Below are 25,925 nucleotides of genomic sequence, written 5' to 3'. Positions count from 1 at the left end.
TTTCCAATCTATATGGTTTTTTATTTTTATTTATTTATTTTTTGAGACACTGTCTTACTCTGTTGCCCAGGCTAGAGAGCCCTGGCCTCAGCTTAGCTCACAGCAACATCAAACTCCTGGGCTCAAGCGATCTTCCTGCCTCAGTCTCTTGAGTAGCTGGGACTACCGGCACGAGCCACCATGCCTGGCTAATTTTTCTCTAATTTTAGTTGTTTGGCTAATTTCTTTCTATTTATAGTAGAGACGGCACCTTGCTCTTGTCCAGGCTGGTCTCAAACTCCTGAGCTCAAGCAATCCTCCCGCCTTGGCCTCCCAGAGTGCTAGGATTACAGGCGTGAGCCACCTCACCTGGCCCATTAAGCAATTTCTCATCATCCATCCCCCCAGCCCTTTCAACCTTCCAAGTTTCCATTACCTATCATTTCATGCTCTACATCCATGTGTACGCATTATTTAGCTCCCACTTATGAGAACATGTGATATTTGTCTTGGTATTATTATTTTTTTATATATTTGGTAGAATTTACCAATGAAACCATCTCAGCTTGGAATTTTTTTTTTTTTTTTTTTTTGAGACAGAGTCTCACTCTGTCACCTGGGCTAGAGTGCCGTGGCATCATTCTAGCTCACAGCAACCTCAAAATTCCTGGGCTCAAATGATCCTTCTGTCTCAGCCTCCCAAGCAGCTGGGACTACATACAAGCGTGTTCCAGCATGCCCAGCTAATTTTTTCTATATATTTTTAGGTGGTCAATTAATTTCTATTTTTAGTAAAGACGGGGGTCTCACTCTTGCTCAGGCTGGTTTTGAACTCCTGACCTTGAGCGATCCTCCAGCCTCGGCCTCCCAGAGTGCTAGGATTACAGGCGTGAGCCACTGCGCCCGGACAACTTTCTCTTTTTGATACTAGAAACTATTTGGATAGAGATTTATATCTTGAAGTTTTGGTAAAACAGTAAACTGGGGCTTGTGTTGGGGGATGGGAGAATTTTTATGTGATCATTTTAAATTATTGGTTTTTGTTGAATAAACATTTTGTATTTCCCTCAAAATTAATCCATATCTAAGTTCTCAAATATATATATAGGCTGCTTTTACAATTGCTTGAATCTATTTATAGAACTGTTCCCTGGTCACCGATTCACTATGGGACAGCTAGATGCAGTCTGTATGACTGGCCCAGCTGACACTCACACCCCACATCAACTGTACAGATATGCCACTGACTCTCAGTCAGTGGTCTCTTGGAACTCGTTCCTGTTTGCTTTAAACCAATCAATTAAACTCCCCAGGGGAAGTCTGTTTGGGTAACACTCTAGGCCCAATAAAAGCACTGGCTCACAGGTCCCTGTCTCTCTCTGCTTGTATTCCCTGACTTCTGCATCTGTGGCCTCCAGACGTACTGTGTACCACCTCCCTAGACCTGTAAGTATTAATAAAATCTTTTACTTCCATCTTTTGGATCTCCTAATCATTGGAGAGGTGCTCTCCATCTTAAAGATCCTAAATTAAAACACTGATTCTCTTAGAATTTAGAGTATTAATGTTTCTTCTCTAGGTTTAGTCCACGGTTGTTTAAAAAAAAAGTTAGTGACAGCTGGGAACAAACTGCAGACCAGTATTTTTTGAAGTGCCCTTTGTAATAAAGAGTTTTAAAACTGAATGAGGCTACTTAATGCAATAACTAAACTGATTAGTATACTATAATCTGGATTATAATTTTAAAAATCAGACACCTCAATTTTATAGAAACACAAAGTAGAATGGTGGTTCCCAGGGGCTCAGGGGAAATGGGGAGTTGTTTAATGGGTATAGAATTTCAGTTTTGCAAGATGAAAAAGGTCTGGAGATCATTGCACAACATTGTGACTATACTTAAAAACGACTGAACGCTACATTTAAATAAAGAAAATCAGACATCTGACATTGAGCTGACAAGAGGAATTTATTCTGTAAAAAAGAAACATCTAGAAAATGTCACAGACTACAGTACCGTATATAAAATGACAACTGCTCACAATGACAACACTGAAGCACTGAAAGATACCAAAGTACTTTCTGAATATAATAAGTCAAATTACACTCAGTATGGTTTTAATGTCTTCACATATATCAAAGTTTTAATACTCTGACATTTGGCAAACCAGATAACCAGAACATCAACTCATATAACTTTTGGTGATTCATAACTTGGCAATAACCAAGTCTTCTGGTGACATATAAAATTACTCACCATACTCATCTGGTATATCTCTGCACAAATACTTAAAAATTCCAATTTCTTGGTCAAGTGATATATTGCTTGAATTCATTAAATATATTTAGACTTATGTATTATACAAAGCTAAATGTACAACTAAATTAGTATATGAAAAGTGCTGTGTTTTTACAAGAACATTAGTACTCTGACAAGAAATGTTTATGAATGTACTCTATACTAATTCTGCCTTTTGAAATTTAAATCTAAATTTCCCTTCTCTAACTTATAACAAACTTTGTGATTTTATAAGAAATCTGTGCCTTCTCAATGCTCAGATTCTTCTGTTTTCTTCTTTATTTCTTAGCTTTAATTCAGTACAAGCTTTATTGGTATCTTAGGCTTTATGCACATTCTTACTCCTAAACACCAGCAGTTCTTCAGCAGCCTAAAGTCTAGCATGAGAATTACTGTGTTAAATTAGTTCTAGAAAAAGTATTAAGGACATTTTTCCTGAAATATACAGAACACGTCATGCCAAATCCCTTGTTTATACAATAGACTGGTAATGGTGAATTGCACATATAGCTTATATTTCCAAAATACAATAACTTAAATATTAAAACGTACCTTTATGTTACCACCATAATTGACTTTATAACAGATGGCAATATTCAATACAAAAATCACAAAATCCACTAACTTTAAATGCTGCACATCACAGCATACAAACTCATCTCCCTATGACCTATTCAAACTATGACAACAATTTTTTAAGCTACTCTAGCATTTATACCCTAACTAGAAATTTATACGAAACACAATTTTATGTTCAAATACAGAAATAAGTAACATAATTCCAAAACCCAAAAGTATCCCAGCATTCTGTAAAAAGAAATATCCCCAGCGGCTACATCCATGGTCACTGGCATCATTGTGCAGCATTTCAGGTACCTTAAAGAAAAAAAAAAGGCGGGGGAGGGCAAAGAGTAACATTTAAGTTTTCAGAATCATATTAGTTTTTAGAAGAAATTGTAGGACAGTATACTAGCTGGGTATGCTATGGATCAATTCCTTAAAAACATGACTACATACAAACTGATTCTACCTAATAATATCACACAGCATTTCCTAGCAGTTTAATGAACAATGATTATTCATGATGTTCTGGGTGTTAAAAAATTTGTATTGGTTCAGTTTGTTCCACTGTAAAATGAAAAGTTATATTGATTTTACTGCTTTAGTTACTTGCTGCATATCTGAACTGAATATAACATGTGGCTGACTTTCAGTTTATTTTTGTAAATGATTTTGTTTGTTTGTATTTTTAGACAGAATCTCACTCGGTTGCCCTGGCTAGAGTGCCGTGGCATCAGCCTAGTTCACCCTCAAACTCCTGGGCTCAAGCGATCCTTCTGTCTCAGCCTCCCGAGTAGCTGGAACTACAGGAAGTTGCCACCATGCCCGGCTAATTTTTTCTACATATGTTTTTAGTTAGCCAATTAATTTCTTTCTATTTTTAGTAGAGATGGGGTCTCGCTCTTGCTCAGGCTGGTTTGGAACTCCTGACCTTGAGTGATCCTCCCGCCTCGGCCTCCCAGAGTGCTAGGATTACAGGCATGAGCCACCTCGCTCAGCCTCACTTTCAGTCCAGATATAGAAAACCTTATACTACAAAATATGCTTTTAGCAGTAAGACTGGCTGGGATTGTTTTGAGGACTTTCGTGATAAAAAGATAAGACTCCTTTGTCGATAAATAAGGAAACTTTCAGCATTCTGAAGTACACAGCACGCCAACAATATGTAGCTTATGCTAGGTTTTCTATAGATCTATAGACAATTCAATGTATGACTATTGAGATTCTACTATAGAAAGATACATCATCTCACAGTTCCTATGGATCAGGAAATTATTAAAAAAACAATAAATAAAAATAAAGAGGTACATCAGAAGGGGTAAGATATATTTGTGCATCCTGATACACATTAGGCAGGATAAAGGTGTGCTTGTAATTAACAATTCAAAAAAATATACTCTAAAGGACTGCACATAGGGAACTGTGTACCTTACACGCCACCTTTCTGAATATAGAATCACATCTCATCACTACTGCATTTAATCTAAAACCTTTCTTTAAAATGGGGTTTTACTGAACATTTTCTCTATTTTATTTTTAGTCACTAATGTAATTTGACTTCTTAAAAACTTACCATATCAACCAGAGCAACATACATGAATAAGCCAGCAGTAAGTGCAAATATCCACATAGAAACGTTTTCAGCATAATGACCAATGAAGATGCCTGTTGCCATTCCAAGATATGCCAGCATGGCTGACAAAGCATTATAAAGGACAGCCTGTTTAACAGTCATGCCAGCCTTTAGTAAAACAGCAAAGTCACCTTTAACAAAAAACAAAAAGGGAGAAAAAAAGTTAATTAATTGAAAAATCAGTTTTAAGACATATACCTAAGAGACTTCTCAGATTTAAGAAAATTCTCCAATTTTTTTGAGAGAGAAAAAAAGAAGCAAAATTAAGAATTACTCAGGGCTAAAGGAGCATTAGCCAGGTATTCTGACAGTTCTATAAATGAAGGTATCCTTTATTCAAAGTTTTCTTAAGGCTTACACACTTTGGCAATGAATGATAAATACCACAAATTTACTATTGTGCTCTTGCACTGGCTTCAAGGAGCTTATAATTGGAGGGAAGTAAGGGAAAAGAAGGTGAAGGAAGGGAAAAGAAGGTGGAGAACGCACATGAAATGATCAGTAAATTAAAAGGCAATATAGAATTAAGAGCTAATTAGTCTAATGTTATAGTTATAAAAGGAGAAAAGAGATACATGAAGATGGAAACAGTTGAGACGGGCTTCCTATGGCATGAAAAATCTGGAATGGGGAACATAAATTAGATGTTGAGGATTAGAACACCACTGAGCAGGCAGACTGAATACCTGGCAAATAATAGAAGTGAAAATGGCATTGGGGGTGTGTGAATAGGTCTCCATAAGAAGAAAAACAACGATGTGAACGGGTATCCAGAACAAGTAGGAAAGGTTTTAAGTCCTACTGACAACGAAGAACAATATTCAAAACATAATTCCTCGGGCAGGCGTGGTGGCTCACGCCTGTAAATCCTAGCACTCTGGGAGGCTGAGGCGGGCGGATCGCTCAAGGTCAGGAGTTCCAAACCAGCCTGAGCAAGAGTGATACCCTGTCTCTACTAAAAATAGAAAGAAATTAATTGGCCAACTAAAAATATATATAGGAAAAAAATTAGCCAGGCATGGTAGCATATACCTGTAGTCCCAGCTACTGGGGAGGCTGAGGCAGAGGATTGCTTGAGCCCAGGAGTTTGAGGTTGCTATGAGCTAGGCTGACACCATGGCACTCTAGTCTGGGCAACACAGTGAGACTCTGTCTCAAAAAAAAAAAAAAATGTAATTCATCAACTTTCCTTTTCTTTAGTTCCAATGAGATTTTTTTCCTAACTTCTTTCTGTTAATGGAAGATGATTCTTTTGTTTCCTGTAGTCTCATCTATAATATGTATGTGAAGATGATCACTTATGTCACCAGTATGCTGGTATAGAAAGATATTTGGTAGGGGAAAGATGATGACATGGGGGCCCAGGTACCTCTTTGGCAACCCCACATAGGGAACTGTGTACTCATACCTGTGGGGTTAGAATTCTAGCTGAAGACAAACTTGTGCTGAGTAAGAAAAGAAAGCCAGCTAGGTTAGCAGACTTATGACAAGGCATGGAAGTTATGAAGAAGCTTGCTGGAATTATTATTAGCAAAAGCCAATGACACCCACCTGGATGTTCCACCCACCTGGCAAATACATTTTATTTATTTCTCTTACCTAATTCATGAGGCAACTCGTGACAAAACACAGCAACAGAAGTACTTAAGCCACTTGATAAACCTTCAGTAAAAGCAGCACCTGTGTAAAAAAAAAATCAATCAAATATGTGGATACATTATCTTGTATATTTTTAAATCGTATTAGCATACAAAATGAGTTAGAAGGAATAAACTATATTTTGGCTGTGAATGTATAGAATTTTCCTAATGCAACTCTGTATCTTCTTTGTAAGAAATCTTAGATTACAATTCATTAGGTCTAAATTTCCCAAAGGAGCACAAGCAGGTATGCCTTAGAGTGAGTACATGATGTTATACAAACCTGGGAAGTAACTGCTACCATATACAATACTTATTCTATAAAATAAAATGTTTAAAAGATTTAGAAAAACACTCAGCTGTCTAGAGTATAAATATGTTTCACTTGCCTCAGAGGAATTCACTATGTAATTAGACTTGTTTACATTCATTTTCTCTCTCTTTTTTTTTTGAGACAAAGTCTCACTCTGTTGCCCCCACCAGAGTACCGTGGTGTCAGCCTAGCTCACAGCAGCCTCAAACTCCTGAGCTCAAGCGATTCTCCTGCCTCAGTCTCCCGTGTAGCTGGGACTACAGGCATGTGCCACCATGCCCGGCTAATTTTATATATATATGTTTTTTAGTTGTCCAGCTAATTTTTTTCTATTTTTTTTTAGTAGAGACAGCATTTCACTCTTGCTCAGGCTGGTCTCGAATTCCTGAGCTCAAATGATCCACCTACCTTGGCCTCCCAGAGTACTAGGATTACAGGTGTGAGCCACCATGCCCTGCCCATTATCTATCTTATAGGGAGACTCTAAATAGTTCCACCCCTTTTAAAAAGCTAGTGCATTATACAATCTGTTGATTATAAGCCACAACTGTGCGTTTGGACATGCCTCCTTTGAATGCTTATGCTGCGCACAATACAGTATAGGAGGAAGAGCACCTGACTCTCAGGGAGCCAAGGCTGGAGCTCCTTTCAGCCTGGCTATAAAACAGCACTGCCAAGGTGGAAAGTGGCTCCACCTTTCCAGGCCTCAGCTGCCCCATTTGTAATTACTTCCATGGTTCCTTCTAGCACTAAATTACTAAAATCATATGTATTCCCAATACTTATTGTAGTACTACAACAGAAAAAATTCTGTAATTCTTCTTTGGATAGAGATTGATAACTAGTGTTATCAGATGTATGAAGATTTCTTTAGCGTAAGATAATTTTATTTTTTTTTATTATTTTTTTTTTTTAGAGACGGGGTCTCGCTATGTTGCCCAGGCTGGAGTGCAGTGGCTATTCACAGGCGCGATCCCACTACTGATCAGCACGGGAGTTTTGACCTGCTCCGTTTCCGACCTGGGCCGGTTCACCCCTCCTTAGACAACCTGGTGGTCCCCCGCTCCCGGGAGGTCACCATATTGATGCCGAACTTAGGAGATAATTTTATCTTAATAAAAATTATTTATATTACTGATAAGGGACCTTAGGGAAGGAAATATTTCACAGATGCTTAATAAAAGTTAAAGCCTGATCTTAAAGTCTTGCAAATTAAGAAAACTTTTGTTACAACTTAGGTAACAGGCTAGGCACAGTTCCTAGCATTTAATTGTATTTAATATTTATTGAGTACTTCATTGTCAAAGTAGTAAAAGAAGTAGCAATTTGAGGGTCAGGTGCAGTGGCTCACACCTGTAAACCTAGCACTCTGGGTGTCCAAGGAGGACGGATTACTTGAGGTCAGGAGTTTGAGACCAGCCGGAGCAAGAGTGAGACCCTGTCTCTACCAAAAATAGAAAAAATTAGCTGGGTGTAGTGGCATGTGCCTATAGTCCCAGCTACTTGGTAGACTGACACAGGACTGCTTGAGCCCAGGAGTCTGAGGTTGCAGTGAGTTATGATGATGCCACTGCACTCTAGCCCAAGTGACAGAGCAAGACTCTGTCTCAAAAAAAAAAAAAGGCCGGGCGTGGTGGCTCACGCCTGTAATCCTAGCACTCTGGGAGGCCAAGGCGAGTGGATTGCTCAAGTTCAGGAGTTCAAAACCAGCCTGAGCAAGAGTGAGACCCCATCTCTACTAAAAATAGAAACAAATTAATTGGCCTACTAAAAATATAGGGAAAAAATTAGTCAGGCATGGTGGTGCATGCCTGTATTCCCAGCTACTTGGGAGGCTGAGGCAGGAGGATCACCTGGGCCCAGGAGTTTGAGGTTGCTGTGAGCTAGGCTGACGTCATGGCACTCACTCTAGCCTGGGCAACAAAGTGAGACTCTGTCTCAAAAAAAAAAGAAAGAGAAAAAGAAATAATTTGATAATCTTGGACATCACTTATCTAAACTAACCTATTCTTTTAAAATCTCACTGCGAGTTTAATGTGACATTTTCAGGGTCAACCAACAAGGAACAAATATATATAGATGTATACCAATTGCTAGGCCATCGCTGAAATTATGCAAGCCATCACCCATTATCACCATCCAGGCCAAGGTGGCAATGCCAGCATCTTTCAGCTCCTCCCGAGAGTAGCGCTGACTGTGACTGTGAGGGTGGTGGTTTTGGTGGTGGTGGTGATGAAGAATATGATGGTAGTCATGATGATGGTGGATGAGATCATCTGACTGGCCGAGTGTATCATGGAAATGTGAATGGCATTTATTCTTGCACCCTCTGGGTACATATTCATTGTAGACTTCTTGTGGATGAGCATGAGCTATCATGACTTCTTCTTCTTCCAAGATAGCTGGCTGTTGAGAATCAAAGTGGGAGGGCTCTTGTAAGTCTGCTCGTAAATACCCTTCAGGTCCTAGGAATAAACATAAAAAACATTGGGACAAAGAAGGCTTTGTTAATGTACTTGGACACATTTCAAACATTCCCACTGACAAAGTCAACAAAAGATGTTAAAGCATGGTAGCTCTTTCACACCCACAGAACTAAACATTAGGGTATTTATTGATGAAAACTATCAACAGGCTTCAATGAACTTTAGAAAATGAATGTTTTCAAATATTAAGAATAGGATGTGAGGGCGATCTGGCTGCGACATCTGTCACACCACTGATTGCCAGGGTTGATTCGTCTGATCTGGCTGGCTAGACGGGTGTCCCCTTCCTCCCTCACCGCTCCATGTGTGTCCCTCCCGAAGCTGCGCGCTCAGTAGAAGAGGACGACCTTCCCCGCTAGAGGACGACCGGTCTTCAGGTTCGGTCAAGGGTATACGAGTAGCTGTGCTCCCCTGCTAGAACCTCCAAACAAGCTCTCAAATATTAAGAATGAATTTTATTATTTATTTATTTAGAGATGGGGTCTTTCTCTGTTGCTTAGACTGGAGTACAGTGGCACAATCATAGCTCACTGGAATTCCTGGGCTTAAGCAATCCTCCTGCCTCAGCCTCCTAAGTAGCTGGGACTGCAAGCATGTGCCACCATTCCTGGCTAATTAAAAAAAATGTTTTTATAGACAGGTCTTGCTATATTACCCAGGCTGGTCTTAAACTCCTGGCCTCAAGCAATCCTCTCACCTCAGCCTCCTGAGTCTCTGGGATTACAGGTGTGAGTTAGGCTGTGCCTAAGAATGGATTTTAAACATTAATCTTCACTAACTACCACCTAGATTCAACCTTAATTTCTTTTGCCTCCTTATAGTTTTAAAGAAGACTTTTCTCTCATCATAAAAGCAGCACATGCTTGTTTTATAAAAATGTTATGTTAGATATTTCAAACTATTTATTTATAAAAATACTGAAAATCAGAAATAAAAAAACATTTGTAGTACTCTCCCCTGACTTCCTGTTTTTTGGAAGGCAAAATTCAAGAAAAAAACCCCAAAAATCTGAACTGTTTCATCATCACCAAGAAGCATTTATTATCTATTTGTGCACAGAAAAGTAAATTGCAACAATAAGGGTTTTTTTTTGTCCTGTACACTGCTATCAATTTTCTTGGGAGCATCCTTGACACTGTGGTCCAATTTTGGAGTAGCTATTTCCTTCCATCGTTACACATTTCATTGGAGTCCATTAAAAAAGTTGAAGAGGAAATAGATGCAGGAAGTGAAAGCATTTTACTTGTTCTTTAGAGAAAAACAGCATGTTGAGGAATACAGGGTGGATAGGAAACCTTACAAGGAGGCAGCAGCAACAATAGTTTTTCTTTACCATCAGTCAGCAACTCTCTCTCTCTCTCTCTCTCTCTTTTTTTTTTTTTGAGACAGAGTCTCACTTTGTTGCCCAGGCCAGAGTGAGTGCCGGGGCATCAGCCTAGCTCACAGCAACCTCGAACTCCTGGGCTCAAGCAATCCTACTGCCTCAGCCTCCCGAGTAGCTGGGACTACAGGCATGTGCCACCATACCCGGCTAATTTTTTCTATATGTATTAGTAGGCCAATTAATTTGTTTCTATTTATAGTAGAGACGGGGTCTCGCTCTTGCTCAGGCTGGATTTGAACTTCTAACCTCGAGCAATCCGCCCGCCTCGGCCTCCCAGAGAGCTAGGATTATAAGCGTGAGCCACCACGCCTGGCTGACAACTCTCTGTTGAGCACCTACGCTGTGCCAGGCACTCTGGCAGGCACTGGGGATAAAGAGGAACACAAGAAAGAACCTGCCTTTGAGGAGCTTATGTTCTTAGGGGGAGACGGCTACTTAGCAAGGAAACACACATATAAATAAGGTAGTTTGAGCACTAGTAAGTAGAAATTAGAGAAGGATATATGTAGGAAAGTGACTAGGAGACCTATCTGTTGCATTTGGGTGATCAGGGAAGGAGGATATATATATCTGAGCTGAGATCTGAATGGCAGGAGGAAGAACTGATGTATAGAACTAGGAGAGAGAAGTCCAAAGCAGAAGGAACAGGCGCTGTGAGGCCTAGAGACAAATCTTATGTATTCACAGGGTGAAAAGAGGGCCAGTGGGGCTGGGGCCAAGTGAATGATGGGAAAGAGTGGAGGGCTTGGTAGGACTTCAAAGGTCAATGCAAGGAGTTTGGTTGAAAATCTGAATCTTAATTGAGTCTGTCCAACAAGAAATGCCAAGCTAACCTGTTAAGTTACAGGAAAAATTGGAGAAATGTGGTAGATACCACCTTAGCCAAGTAGTCAAAATTAACACCACCAATTACGTGACAGTGCATCCTATCAGGTCACAAGAAAGGACACAGTATCACCTTCTGGTATTCCTGCCAAACCTGATCTAAATCATGAAGAAACATTAAACAAACCCAAAGTATGAGGCAATTAAATACAACATTTGATCCTAGATTGTACTCTGGAACAGTTTTTTTTGACAGGGGTGCTGGTGGTTAAAAGGAACTATAAAGATATTTTGAAAAAAAGAGTAAGGTCTATAGACTAGCGAATGGCATTGTATCAGTGTAACTTTTCTGATATTGGTAATTAAACTGTGGTTCTATGAGAGAATGTCCTCTTTCTTAGGAAACACACACTGAAGTATTTAGGGGTAAGGAGGCATGTCTCTAACTTACTCTCAAATGGTTTAGAAAAAGTGTGTGAGTGTGTAGACAGTGAAACAGAGAATGTCAAATGTGTAGTAAAATAATTGGGGAATCTGAGTGAAGGGGATATAGGAATACAGGAATTCTTTGCACTGCTCTTGAAACTTTTCTATTAAGTATGAATTTACCTCAAAATAAAAAATTAGGCTGGGCACAGTGACTCACGCCAGTAATCTTAGCACTCTGGGAAGCTGAGGTGGGAGGACTGCTTTGAGCTCAGGAGTTCGAGACCAGCCTGAGCAAGAGTAAGACTCCTGTTTCTACTAAATGTGGCAAAATTAGCTGGGTGTGGTGGTGTGCACCTATAATCCCAGCTACTTGAGAGGCTGAGGCAGGAGAATGGCTTGAGCCCAGGAGTTTGCTGTGAGCTAGGCTGACACCACAGCACTCTAGCCCAGATGACAGAGCAAGACTATCTCAAAACAAACAAACAAACAAAACAAAACACCCATAAAATAAAAAATTACAGAAAAAAGATATGTAAATATTATAATACATGTATATAAAAACAACCTACTCACTGGCAATTTTTACAAAGTGAAGTAGTTAAAAAAAACACCAAAATAACAAAAAGACATGGTCCCATCTCTTTAAAATAGTCCAAGCTGCCTACAAATCACAGAGCAATGAACTCCCTCCAGCCCTCAGATTTACTCATAAGGACTTACGATCATCTGTGTCTATTTTCTCCTCATTTGTTGAAAGTTGAGATTCATACTTGGACAACTGCTTCTTAATCTCCACATCATCATCATTTTCAGGTTTTTTTTGATTCTACAATAGCAAGGGAAAGCAATTTTTTAAAATAGTTAATTTGTTATATGTACAGCTTTAAATAAACAGGTAAGCAAATGATATAGAAAAAGAAAATAGAGTAACAGCCCTCTACTGGAATAAAAGCCATGTAAGGGCAGAGCCTATACTTGTTTGCAGAGCACCTAAGTAGTGTATCTTATGTGTAGTAACTGTCAGAAAGGTAAAGAATTAATGCCACCATAATATGAGATGTAGAAAAATCACCCATTAGTCTTTCTGAATGCTCCCTAGATTGCCAACCCTAAATGCGGTCTTACACAAGCAACAAAGCATCCCCTGGGAGCCTGTTGGAAATGCACATTCTCAGGCCACACTCAGCCCTAATGAATCAGAATGTGAATTTTAACTAGATGCCGGATTCCTATGCACTTTAAAATTAAGAAGCTCTACCTTAGGTTACCAATTTAGAACCAGCTAGGGGCATTTCCTTCAGGCATTTAGTGATCTGCTAAACAACTGCTTGGTTTTCTCCATGCCTCTTCCGGACACTGACACTCCATACTTCTCATACTTTTTATAACCCTAAAACTATACTTAGTTTTTTGTTTGTTTGTTTGTTTTTTGTTTTTTACAGAGTCTCACTCTGTTGTCCAGGCTAGAGTGCCGTGGCATTAGCCTAGCTCACAGCAACCTCAAACTCCTGGGCTCAAGCAATCCTCCTGCCTCAGCCTCCCAAGTAGCTGGGACTACAGGCATGTACCACCATGCCCGGCTAATTTTATACACACACACACATACACACACATTTAGTTGTCTAGCTAAGTTCTATTTTTTTTTTTTTTAGTAGAGACAGGGTCTCGATCTTGCTCAGGCTGGTCTCGAACTCCTGAGCTCAAATGATCCGCCTGCCTTAGCCTCCCAGAGTGCTAGGATTACAGGTGCCCAGCCCATACTTAGTTTTTCAGTTATTAAAACTAAAATATTTTTCCTTAATAAAACACCATTAACATGCTTTTTATTTCAAATAAGTCTATATTAGCCTTAAATTTATTACTGGGTTAACCATCCCAAATACTGTGCTTGAAAGATTGTCCCTGAGTCCAAGCAACATTTATGTTGTATAAAGATTACTGTTTGAACAATGGTGCCTGTGTATTACCTACTCATGTAGGAAATATTTAAGATGATGAAAAGTATCTCTGAATATATAACTTAATCACCATTATACACGAGATTTCATTTTAGTTCTAACGGTATGTAAGATACATATACATTCTTAGTTTTTAAAGGTAAACAAATCAATCAGAGATAGTATTTAAATATATATGAAAATAAATGAATTCAGTGTATCCTAAATCATTTCTGCTGGTGCTTTGTTTCTCCTTGGGTATGATTCTAGAACTTATAGTTTGAGCAATTCTTTCCATAAGTAGTAAGCACCTATAATATTCCCCATGCTAAGTGCTGGCAGATACATACAGTCTTCTAGAGCTTATCATCCACAAGAGGGCTTAAACGGATCATGATTAAACAATTCTTTGATTGCAATTTTCAATACATTCTACAAAAGAAAATATTTGAGTATATAATAATAAGAACTAAATATGTTTCAGGATAGGCACCCTTGAAACAAAAGTAACATTTATACCAAGACCTACAGATAAGTAGCAATTTGATGGGGAAGGAGGGAAGAGGCGGCATTCCAGGCGGGAAGAAGAGCTTGTGGGAAGGCCCTGAAGCAGGAAGGGGCCAGCATTGTCCCGGAACTGAAAGAAGTACAAGGTGGTTGGGGCTTAGTAGGTCTGAGAGAGAGCACCTAGAGATGAGGCTGGGGTAGGTGGAGGAGATGAGACAATGCAAATCATGTTAAGAATAGCAGTCTCTGTCCTAAAAGCAATGCAAGTCACTGAAGGAAGAAGGATTTTAAGTAGAGACATACGACCTCAAGATGTTTTTCATTTAAACAAATCACTGCCTGCTCTGTGGAAGCTAGACTGAGAAAAGAGGGAAACAAAATAACATGGACAGTGCTCGCTTCAGCAGCACATATACTAAAATTAGAATGATACAGAGAAGATTAGCATGGCTCCTGCGCAAGGATGACACGCAAATTCGTGAAGTGTTCCATATTTAAAAAAAAAATAACATAGACAGGCCAGTTAGGAGGTGACTGCTGTCATCCAGGCGGGAGATAACCATGGCTTGAAAACAGAGAGGAATGGAAAAACGGTGGACATATTTAATAAGACTTGGTTGGATACAAGGATGAGGAGGATGTCACAGATGATTCTACACAGCTTCCAGTATGAGCAATAGTCTTCATTGGTAGAAAGAAAGCTTAAAGTCAAACTATTATAAGGGTTTCACAATAAATAAATAAATAAATAAATAAATAAATAAAGTGTGAGAGATATAACTATAGAGCTTGCACAGTGACATATAGGGCAGGTGATCTCAAACTATGATATACGGACTCTCCCGGGGGTGAAGGATAGATCTCTTAAGGAAAAGCCTAAGTAAAATGCCCTGTTATGGGCCTGAAGAGCTCCCAGTACTCACCATATAATGAATAGTTCTTTTCTTTTTGAGAGAATCAAATGAGATTAAAAACAATTAAGCAAGTAACACTAAGATTTGGATGCCCCTGGCAAAAGATAAACTTGACATATTCTAAAAAGGGAAGAGAACATGTAGTATTTGCAAAATTCCTGTGGGAAGTCTTTGTCTAGAAATTATGCTTACTTGCTGTTTCACGTTCCTTATACATTCAATATTTATCAATCATCTATTATGTACCAGATACAATAGCAATTCTTTGATTGCAATTTTCAATGCATTTTACAAAAGGAAAACTGAACGTACTATCAGACTGTATAATAATGAGACCTAAATGAGTTTCAGGATAGGCTCCCTTGAAAAAAATGTGACATTTATACCAAGACCTACGAGTAGGAGTTTGGGGGAAAGAAGGGGAGAGGCAGAATTCCAGGCAAGAAGAAAAGCTTGTGGGAGGGCCCTGAAGCAGGAAAGCGCTAGCACTGTCCCGGAACTGAAAGTAGAATATCTCTAGGTATTAAAAATAAAGCAGTTAAAAAAAAAAAAAGATAAAGCAGTAAACAAGACAGAGAGGTCCTAGCTGTTAAGGGCTTATGTTCTAGGTTGGGCATGGTGGCTCATGCCTGTAATCCTTGCACTCTGGAAGGCCGGGGGGGGGGGGGGGGACGGGACACGATCACTTGAGGTCAGGAGTTTGACAACAGCCTGAGCAAAGAGCAAGACGCTGTCTCTACTAAAAATAGAAAAAAATTAGCTGGACAACTAAAAATACAGAGAAAAAATCAGTGGGCATGGTGGCACATGCCTGTAGTCCCAGCTCCTCAGGAGGCTGAGGCAGAAGAATTGCTTAAGCCCAGGAATCTGAGGTTGCTGTGAGCTAGGCTGATGCCATGGCACTCTAGCCAGGGCAACAGAGCAAGGCTCTGTCTCAAAAAACAAAAACAAAACAAAACAAAATATGTTCTAGTAGGTAATATTTTACAGTAGAGATCATTAAATTTCTCAACTATATACCATAGTAATATAATTTATATATAATATGTAATATCCTATAAAATTATTGTTGCATTTAAAAATATTGGTCATAACATAAATTGATTTCACAACTCACTAATAACCTGGAGTTTGAAAAAAACTGTTGTATATTAGATAATAGAGAGCCTCTCTCTTAGGGTCCCAGGTTAAATAGTGCCAGGTTAAAGAAAAGCTATATTAGGTACAATTTGAAAACTAATGTGAAATAAGAATATTAAATGAATTATGACATTTGAACTAGAAACACAGTAAAGAAAACCACAACCCAGCCCCAAGGCCCCACCACCTCCCATAACCATTTTTTAGAAAGGTTAAGAATTCCAGAAGACTTAAAGAAGTAGGATGGGGATGGGCATGGTGGCTCATGCCTGTAATCATAGCACTCTGGGAGGCTCCAGTGGGGGGATCCCTTGAGCTCAGGAATTTGAGAACAGCCTGGGCAAGAGTGAGACCCTGCCCTGTCTCTAAAAAAAGGAAAAGAAAAACAAACAAAAAAGACAAAGAAGAAGTAGGATATATTTTCAAACCAGTATAAGTGAAGCACTAATTGGACAATGGGAACACAGAAGTTGACTTCTATAAGTAAGCTATTCTTATTTGACTACTTTTTTTTTTTTTTTTTTTGAGACAGAGTCTCACTCTGTTGTCCAGGCTAGAGTGCCATGGCATCAGCCTAGCTCACAGCAACCTCAAACTCCTGGGCTCAAGCAATCCTCCTGCCTCAGCCTTCCGACTAGCTGGGACTACAGGCATGTGCCACCATGCCTGGCTGATTTTTTCTATATATATTAGTTGGTCAATTAATTTCTTTCTATTTATAGTAGAGACGGGGTCTTGCTCTTGCTCAGGCTGGTTTCGAACTCCTGACCTCGAGCTATCTGCCCACCTCGGTCTCCCAGTGAGCTCTATGCTCAGCAAGAACCAATAGTGTTAGTTTTCAAACCTCAAACCTCACACCATTTATACTTGTTATTGTCACTGCACAATTTAATTACATACTGCTCAAACTATGAAATGATGGTGAGAATAGTTATTCTATGAACACAAAAGGTAAATGTTTTAAAGCTTCAAAGGCAAGATGCTAAAAAAGCTATAAGATTATGTTAAGGTTACCACTGTATTAAGTTTTTTAAGTTTCTAAAATCTAGATTCTACTCTCAGAATTGCTTCACAAGTGTGTAACCTCTTGTTCAATTTTAGAGAAACCAAAATTAGAAATTGTAGATGAAGGAGCATGGCTGTTAAAAAAGAAAAGAAAAGCAGAAGATACAGAATACAGAACCACAACTCAAAGAAAATCAAATGGGCAGAATATGAGTGTACAGATGTTTTAAGGTTAAATTAAAATGTAAGACATGCATATACCATTTTAAAAAGTCTCCTGACAGTCTTTTGACTGACTTGCCTGATCACTTCAGATAAGTAGTAGACTCAGAGGTATTTTTTTTTTTACCAGAAATAAAGAGCCTACTGTTTGACTTTGTACTATTTTCTCATCCAATTTGCAAAGGGCAAGCTTGTGAAAGTTACATACCCTTTGAAACAAAATAGAATATTCAGCTACTGGATGAATAATTTAAAATTAATCACAATAATCATAACCACCAATAAAAATTGACAGTGTATGCATGATACTTCTGGTCTTCAAGGCCCTGCTTGTATCTTGTTTGGTCATTCATATAGATGTTAATACTTGCCTTTCTTACCCTTTCATGAGTTTTAAGGGAATACTGAAGATAGAAATTTTCAGGGTCATTAAAATACAAAAATGCTGTGCATGAATCCCTCTGGGACCAAAAAGTACTTCAAGGGCACTGAACCCCCTCCCAAATAAAGATCATGCAATATGGATGTGTTATTTTAACAAACTAGTTAGGGGACTAGTATAAATAAATATCTGGTACACACTAAGTACTTAATATACTTTTTCTTACCTTTTTCTTCTTATCTTTAAATTGTTTGATCAATGTGAGTACATGTTCAACAAGAAACATGAAATATAAGCCTCCTAGAGCGGTCAGACCCTTCCACGTGGAATCAAAATAGGTACTTTCTTCTATGTTTTGAGAAGACAGGTGACTGAAAAGTGGTCCTCTTTTCATTTCCATTGATGGTTCTTCATGGCTGTGACTATGGTGGTGACTTGCATGAGACTAAAGGCAAAACGATTTGTAATTTATAAATTCATTAGTTTCACACATGTCAGAAAAGTTGGCCAAGATAGTAAGGTCAAATGTGGAAATCATTCAGAATTAGTCAGTTATTCAGGTACTTCAGAGTTGAGGGAAAGTTCAGGACGTTAAAAACAAAATGACCAATCAGCAGCTAGCTATCCAGAACTTAATGTATATAATGTACTATGGCATTTAATAGAGTGGGTCTGTTCAGTGTAAAGACAGATACATTCCCCAGTGGCCCTCATAATATATAGGTAGTATTTTCAATGTTTGACACATTACCATGGTCACGAATAAAATGGAAGTGTTAGACTTAATGGGCATATACTATCTACTGCATATATTAACATTCCCAACTGAAAAAGCCCATACCAATGTCATCTGACCAGTCTTGTAAAAGGCCAGTCTATAGTGATGGGCCCTGGCAGGTACCTGAGAGCCAGGTGCACAGCCCCTTCTTGCAGCTTGCAGGGGCTGTGACGTACTGAACCACTAAGTGCATAAGTAACTACTGCTACTGCATGTTAGGGAATTGGTGTGGAGCACACTAACACAGGTGAGACTCAGGGTGGGTTGTCCACAAAATACAGCAAGTGAACATGCCACTTTATGCTGCAGGTATTGCTGATTATCAGCCGTCTGGTGGTCAGGGAGCTTGTTACAGCAAAATAGTATTCCTTCGCTACTGAATGAACATGAGATTTGTAGTGCTATAGGAATGGAGTGATTTCCTTTTCTCACTTACCTGAAAACCTTTAAAAGAAATTTTAAAAATGAGAGCCAAATGTTTTCTGCCTGAGCACCCATCCCAGTACTTAACAGAAAATTCACTTTACAAACGTGTTTTGTGTGTCATGAAGTGTAAATCTCTAAATATATACGTAAATTCAACTCTGAAGAAAACTTCTTTAAGTTTCTTAGATACATAAAGGGTCACATATTTTATTTCTGTGGCAATTATACTAATAGGTAAGCAAATAATTCACACTTGCAGTTTGTCATAGTACTAATATCTGAGCAGAATTTGTCTCCTTTTATTAAGGGTTCCAAAAAGTTAAATTACTCCATATTTAGTGAACTCCCTTAAAAAGCAAAGCAAAATACATGAACATGTATAAAGATCTATCCCAAAAATGCATCTTTCAGTTATCAAATATATATATATTTTCCCCCTGATGACATATAGTGGGGAATATGGCATTCATTTAAAAAAACACTTTTGTTGAGATGCGGTCTCACTGTGTCATCTAGGCTGCAGTGCAGTGGTACATAGCTCACTGCGAATTACGAAATGTATTTTAAAATCAACTTCTCTAAACCAAATTTCTAACTTTTCATAGAAATCAACATAAAGTATTCTAATACAAATAAAAAATATTTTTTCAATGTTGCCTAATAAAACACCAATAGGGTAAATTACTGTACTTACGTGTGGAAGAAGGTGTAAAAAAGCATCACCGCTCAAAGTCCCAACAGCTAATGCCACAAGGAAACTTAGGAGAAATTTGAAAAACACTCGGTTCATGAGAGGCACTAAGATAACTCCCAGCAAAGACAGGAAACTAATGATGGAAATGGCTATAAAGCCACCAACCCAGGCTGTCAAACAAAACAAAGGAAAATCATATAGTTAAATAAACTTCAAAGAGAGACTTTTGTAAAGTAGCACAAAGCAACATGTAAAGGCAGAGAAACTAAATAAACAAATTCAGTGCAAATAGGACTGTGGCACTATCATAATAACCAAGAAACTTGTTGTCAGTCAAATTAACAACCTGACAGTGCTTAGGAACTGTCCAGGTAAGCCCTTGTGGGAAATTCTTCAGATGGGGGTAAAAGAGGAAAAAAAAGAGAAAAAAAGGGTTACCAAGAATAAACTCTAGTTCACTTCAGAACTGAGCTTTCAAATTCCCGTAACAGCTAAATTATAAAAGAGAAAAGTTAGAACAAAAAAAAAGAGAAATGAAAGGAGAAAAAGAAGGAAACCAGGAATTCAGTAATTTCCTCGGTAAACAAACCAATTATTTCTTTCTCTTTATATGAGCAATGTGACCCTACACTATAGCACAGCTTAGCCTAGCTTCACTTATCAATAAAAACATACCAAAAGTAGACTCCTATGCAGAGACAGACTCTGACCCCCTTCTCAAACAGTGTGACATGATATAAAAAACCCAAATTTCAGATGATTTTAACACCTCCTGTAGGATGACCTCAGACAAATCATAATTTAAGTTTTGTTTCCTAGGTTTTTATATTCTAACATCCTTGCTTGCTTTTCTTCACATTCATGGCAGAGAATAACTAAGATGATATATTTGGAATCATGCTGGAAAATAAATAGGTTGATGAGAATATACGGAAAAGAACACAATAAATGTATCTACTGGAAATTATTTTCACATAAAAAAGGCAACTCTACCTATTTGTAAAGAATAGGTCTTTGGAGGGATTTCAGCCTTCTTTTCACTTGTTGTATGAATCAGACAAGATCTGGCATCAATTTGATTGATGATGGCGGGACAGAGATAGCCGAACTCTGTTGCATTCAGTGGCACCTGGATGCCCATGCCGTGAGACGTAAGTAACTTTGATGCATTGAAACACTTAAGGAAAGAAAGCAGTGAGAATCACCAAAAGGTATTCCCATTACAGAATCCAAAATAGTAGCTTGATGACACAACCCCCTTTCCTGAATAAAGCTACTTTTTAATTTTTTCAAGTTAATGCAGATTACAATTAACTTTTGTTTTGAGTACTTTGGAATTTGCCTCTAGCTACCTGGAGATATTAATATGATGTCTCACAAGGGTGGTATCTCACCTCTTCTGCCTACTTCTTGGGAGAAGTAGTTACATCACCAGTCATGTAGGGAGAAAGCCTCAAGCTTGAGGATAAATGGATTCACAAGCCTGTTAACTCATTGTATAAACCTATTAAGGAAATGAGCTTTAATTTCAAAATGGGGTTCATTAGAGATTGAGAAATATGTTGCTTTAGTACCAACACTATTCTACTTGGCCTAAACAAGCCCAAGACATGTCGCTTTCCCAAGTAATGACCCTACCTGCAAAAACTTAGCTCAGTTCTGTTTAAATACCTGGCAAAATAATTCCCTACAGTGAGAAAACAGATTACTCTTGTGGAGAGCAAGGCTGGTTAATAAAACAAACCTGTACCAGCAGGCAGATGTTTTCAACAATTTAACTGGGAGACAAGCTTAGTTTGAAGAAACTCCTCTATGCAATCTAACCTCCCCCACCAAAAATCTCCGAAAAACTAGTTTTAGTATCTGTTTCTTATCTTCTGTAAAGACATTTTAAACTCCCACAATTCTCAGCCAAAACTACTCAGAGTCCTGGGAGGCCGAAGTGGGTGGATGGCTCAAGGTCAGTATAGTTTGAAACCAGCATGAGCAAGAGTGAGACCCCATCTCTACTAAAAATAGAAAGAAATTAATTGGCCAACTAAAAAAATATAGAAAAAATTAGCTGGGCATGGTGGCGCATGCCTGTAGTCCCAGCTACTTGGGAGGCTGAGGCAGAAGGATCGCTTGAGCCCGGGAGTTGGAGGTTGCTGTGAGCTAGGCTGCTACCACGGCACTCTAGCCTGGGAAACAGAATGAGACTCTGTCTCAAAAACAAAAACAAAAACAAAAAAAAACCCTACTACTCACAGCAAACTTCATCACCAGTGTTGCTATTGCTATGACCATCACTAGTATTCTAGAATTTGTACAGTCATATACTGGTTTGAATGAAGTACTTAAGTTTTACTTATTAAAGTATACCAACTAATTCCTTGTTCTTGATATCTCTCAGGCAAGGTGAATTATGTGCAGTCTGCAAGTCTATTCTAGAAAAACCACGTGAATTCATAACCTCACTACCTAGATTTTTCACTCATCCAGCCAAGGAAGCAGCAATGCTCTTTTCGGCATTCTTTAGTCCCTTTGGCCACACCTTCCGCTAAAACATGAATTCCAATTGCTTTTTCAACCCCTCATTTTCTATTTTTTATTAATAATACTCACTTTTATAGACTTGCTGTAAAATATAACCTTAATATCTTCATACACATATTTTACATTTTATTTTTATTTATTTATTTTTTGAGACAGAGTCTCACTTTGTTGCCCAGGCTAGAGTGCCGAGACTTCAGCCTAGCTCACAGCAACCTCAAACTCCTGGGCTCAAGCAATCCTCCTGCCTCAGCCTCCCAAGTAGCTGGGACTACAGGCATGTGCCACCATGCCCGGCTAATTTTTTCTATATATATATATTAGTTGGCCAATTAATTTCTTTCTATTTATAGTAGAGACAGGGTCTCGCTCTTGCTCAGGCTGGTTTCGAACTCCTGACCTCAAGCAATCCTCCCTCCTCAACCTCCCAGAGTGCTAGGATTACAGGCATGAGCCACCGCGCCCGGCCTATTTTACATTTTATATTAGAAAAAATTATAGCAGGCAGCACTGCGCTGACTAAAGAACTATTCCCCAAGTTCTGTATCAGAATATACAACATAGCAGGCACACCTTGAGCCAAGTGCCTTACTGAGAAGGTAGAAATTCCCTTTTCAGTAACTTCATCATTTTATGTTAAACTCGTTTACAACTAGAGATAGAATGGCAACGACAGCACAGACACATAGGTATATTAAAATAACGAACAGCACTTATCTTACCTCCTGAATATTTTCATTTGTGTTTCTGGAATACATAAAGCCTTTTCGGGGCTCACTCATAGATTCATTTGTTTTCCTACCAGCTAGCCGGCTTACCCGGCTCTTTTCTGTGATACTGGGTGGAGTGGAATTGCTTATATCTCTGGGGAGGAGTTTTCCAGGTTTTGGAGTCTCAATTGTTTCTAGAAAGTGAGTTCCTTCAGAGACAGTGTTATACACAGTTGAGGTTACTTCACTAGCACTAACATTCTCTTTGACATTCCTTCTACCACTGGTGTGTTCTGGTCGGTGAGATCCTTTCCCCTGGTTGTTTCTAGAGTCTTTACTTGAATTATCAGAGTCATGGTCTGGGCAAAGAGTTTTCCGATTATTTTTACCAGATGCAGCATGATTACGGTGAGAGTGACGATCGTGGTCAGAGTGATGCTCGTGGTCAGAGTGATGCTCGTGATCAGAGTGATGCTCATGGTCAGAGTGATGCTCTCGGTCATGGTGAATATGGATTCTTTTAATCTTATCTATGCCTATATTTTGAAGCAATTTTCTGAACCCTTCAACTGACAAGGAATTATTTTCTCCATAGCGGTAGAAAAGCTGTTGTAGATGATGTCGCTGTGTGGTAACTGCCAAGTCAACATTAATGCCAGATTCCCAATTTGGATTAATTTTCTCTGTGGTCTGAGGAAAAGCAGCTGCTGCTTCTAGTTCATGAAGGGAATTTGCAACTGAAAGGGCGAAGGTCAGGATTAAAATTACTGATAAATTTCTTGCCATTGCACCTTCCTGGAAAAGAGAAAAAAAAATTCTTAGGTCACTTTTAAAACAATTTGAATTAAGAAATCTGATGCTGAAGATTGATGTCTAATCAATTAATAAAGGTTTTCATAGTGTCACCTGGTGTGGCCAGTGTGGGGTTAGGTAATGTATAGAGAACTAGAGTCTTGGGGTCTGTCCTTGCATTGCCCAAACACATGAAACAACTGCAGAAGAGCTGAGTGCTAAGAGATTGTAATTAGCAGGGTTTAAAGCAATAGTAATTCAGAGACAGGAGAGATCCATGTGGCTACAGCCATATTGGCAACTTCTTATTGTGTTGAGAATGATTCAACAAAACAAAACCTAACTACCTCCACCATCACCATCATTTCATAAAAGAATCTTCGAATGCCAAAAAAGTAGAAATGATAATCTCAAAATTCACATTAAAAATTTTTTAAACTAATATTTTCCTTATAAACAAGTCCACTTAAGGCCCCTGTCCCCCATCTCATTCCTCAAAGGTGTCCAATTTTAGTAGTTTCTTACATATCCCTCAGGATATTTTCTATGCATACTCAAGTAGATGTATACTTTAAACACACAAAGTGGATCTTTTCTCCCACTTGACAATGAATCAGACAAGTTGTCATGTACACATAGATATACCTTATTCTTTTCAATGACTGCATAATAATAGTTATTTAAGTGACTTGAAGTTCATGAAAAATTCACTATATCATTCATTCTTACATTGCTACAAACCAGTGAAAATTTTACTGCAAACTGTTACTCATCCACACAATAGAGTTTGGAACCAAAGGCCTATATCCCAAAGGGGAGTTAGGAATCGAGTTGGGGCTTGAAAAGTATAATTCAGTTAAGCAGAGGAAGGTTATGGTCGGATGTGCAGATAGACGGTTAGCTCAGGACACAGCAGATGTCCAGCACTGATGGTGGATGGCGATGGTGGCCAAACCCAGGTCTCCAAGAGGAGACGCAGAGGTCGCATTTGGAGCAAGAGTATGAATGGGGCAACTTAGCTCTCCAGCTGTCAGCTGTTCTTCACCTCATATAAAAAGCCAGTGATGCCGTGAATGAGGAAAACGCATTTAGGAATGTATGTGGAAATGCTCATTAAGATCCATGTGCTGCACAAGTGCGGCTTATCAGACTGGGAGCAGTGGAAAATGGAGGTACAGTACACAGAGCAGGACTAAGCTCCTGAAAGAACAATCTTCAGGGCCTGAAGTTTTGAGAATTCTTTTAACAGACAGAACAGAACCCTTTAGAAATCATTCCCAGGAGATAGACGACGAGCGGGGTGGGTGGGGACAAGCACAGCGGGCAGCTAGGAGCCTTTCTCCAGGGAGGATGCTGAGGGCGGTCGCTGACCCGTCCGCAGATCTCTTTCCCTGCAAAGTCGGCGTGTGTTGGAGGAAAAAGAAAGCAGAATGCAAAGGCCTTGGAAAAAAGAGCATGTGGATTAAACAGAAAAGAGCGCACAAAGCTTTGCTTCTAAGGGCTTTTTAAGCACGTCAGTCCCTTCCTTGCATATTGGACGAAGAGTACAGATCGTTTCCTCAGAAAGTCCTCCGAGGGACCCCGAAGCTCACCTAGGCACCCCAAGCTGAGAAGTCTGGCTCTCCAGGTTGAGTGGGCGCCTGCGGCGGGCTCCCCTCGGCATTCCCCCTCTGCAGTCCCCCTGCCCGGTCCGCAGGACCCGTCTCCGCTGCCCGCCCCGCCTGCCCAGCCCGCGGGGCTGCGCTTCCCGCCGACCCCCCTCGAACCTGCACGACTCACCTCTCTGCGGTCTCGCCGTCCCACCGCACGGCCCGGCCCCGCGCTCAGGTTCAGTTCCCCGGGGGCGGTCCGGAAGGGTCGGAACGGGCCCGCGCCGGTCTCCTCAGGAAACCTCTATGGGGCGCGGAGAAGCGGTGGTCTCATGGGCCAGGCCGCCCCTCGGTCCGGGGGGTACCGTCGCGCAGGCACCAGGCAGCCGCGCCCCTCGCTTCCCAGGAGCCGGAGGACAATCACTAAACACTGCCGCGCGCAGCGCGCGGCCGGGAACCACCGCCTCCTTCTGCCATGACTGCGGGGCATGCGCAGTGCGACTCCGGAACCCCGTCTCCCCAGAGGGATCCGCTTTCCGCGTGTTCACTGACGCCGCGGGCCGCGCAGGGGCGGGAGATAGTGACGCGGTCCAAGCGGACCGTGAGTAGTTGGAGGTTCTGTCTTTGATCTACTCCGCGTCCCTGCGCTTCTCTGAGGCCTGAGACTCTCGCGAAGGCCGCCCAGGCCAGCCCCGTCCGCTGCAGGGAGCCTGGCCGTAAGGGGCAACGGGAGGTTCTTGACGCCGCCCTG

At 39.9% G+C, this 25,925-nt stretch overlaps 1 protein-coding gene and 1 non-coding gene across 2 annotated transcripts; one reads left to right on the top strand and one right to left on the bottom strand.

Annotated features, from left to right (window-relative positions):
• Positions 1–1,926: 1,926 nt before the first annotated feature.
• Positions 1,927–25,783, bottom strand: SLC39A6 (solute carrier family 39 member 6). Its single transcript, XM_012742122.2, has 10 exons — positions 25,365–25,783; positions 22,806–23,588; positions 20,545–20,728; positions 19,552–19,721; positions 17,880–18,098; positions 12,267–12,372; positions 8,510–8,887; positions 6,069–6,149; positions 4,410–4,600; positions 1,927–3,151 (listed from the first exon to the last, which is right to left on the bottom strand). Exons 2-10 carry the CDS (start codon positions 23,577–23,579, stop codon positions 2,999–3,001), a joined length of 2,256 nt encoding a protein of 751 aa, XP_012597576.2. The 5' UTR covers positions 23,580–23,588; positions 25,365–25,783; the 3' UTR covers positions 1,927–2,998.
• On the top strand, positions 14,382–14,488 carry LOC142861749 (U6 spliceosomal RNA). The gene has a single exon (XR_012912903.1). It is a non-coding gene; the product is annotated as a U6 spliceosomal RNA (small nuclear RNA).
• Positions 25,784–25,925: the final 142 nt, after the last annotated feature.

This window comes from Microcebus murinus, chromosome 17, assembly GCF_040939455.1.
Source record: "Microcebus murinus isolate Inina chromosome 17, M.murinus_Inina_mat1.0, whole genome shotgun sequence".
Taxonomy (NCBI): Eukaryota; Metazoa; Chordata; class Mammalia; order Primates; family Cheirogaleidae; genus Microcebus; species Microcebus murinus.
Note: the sequence above shows the minus strand (reverse complement) of the source record. Positions and strands in the feature narration are given on the sequence as shown.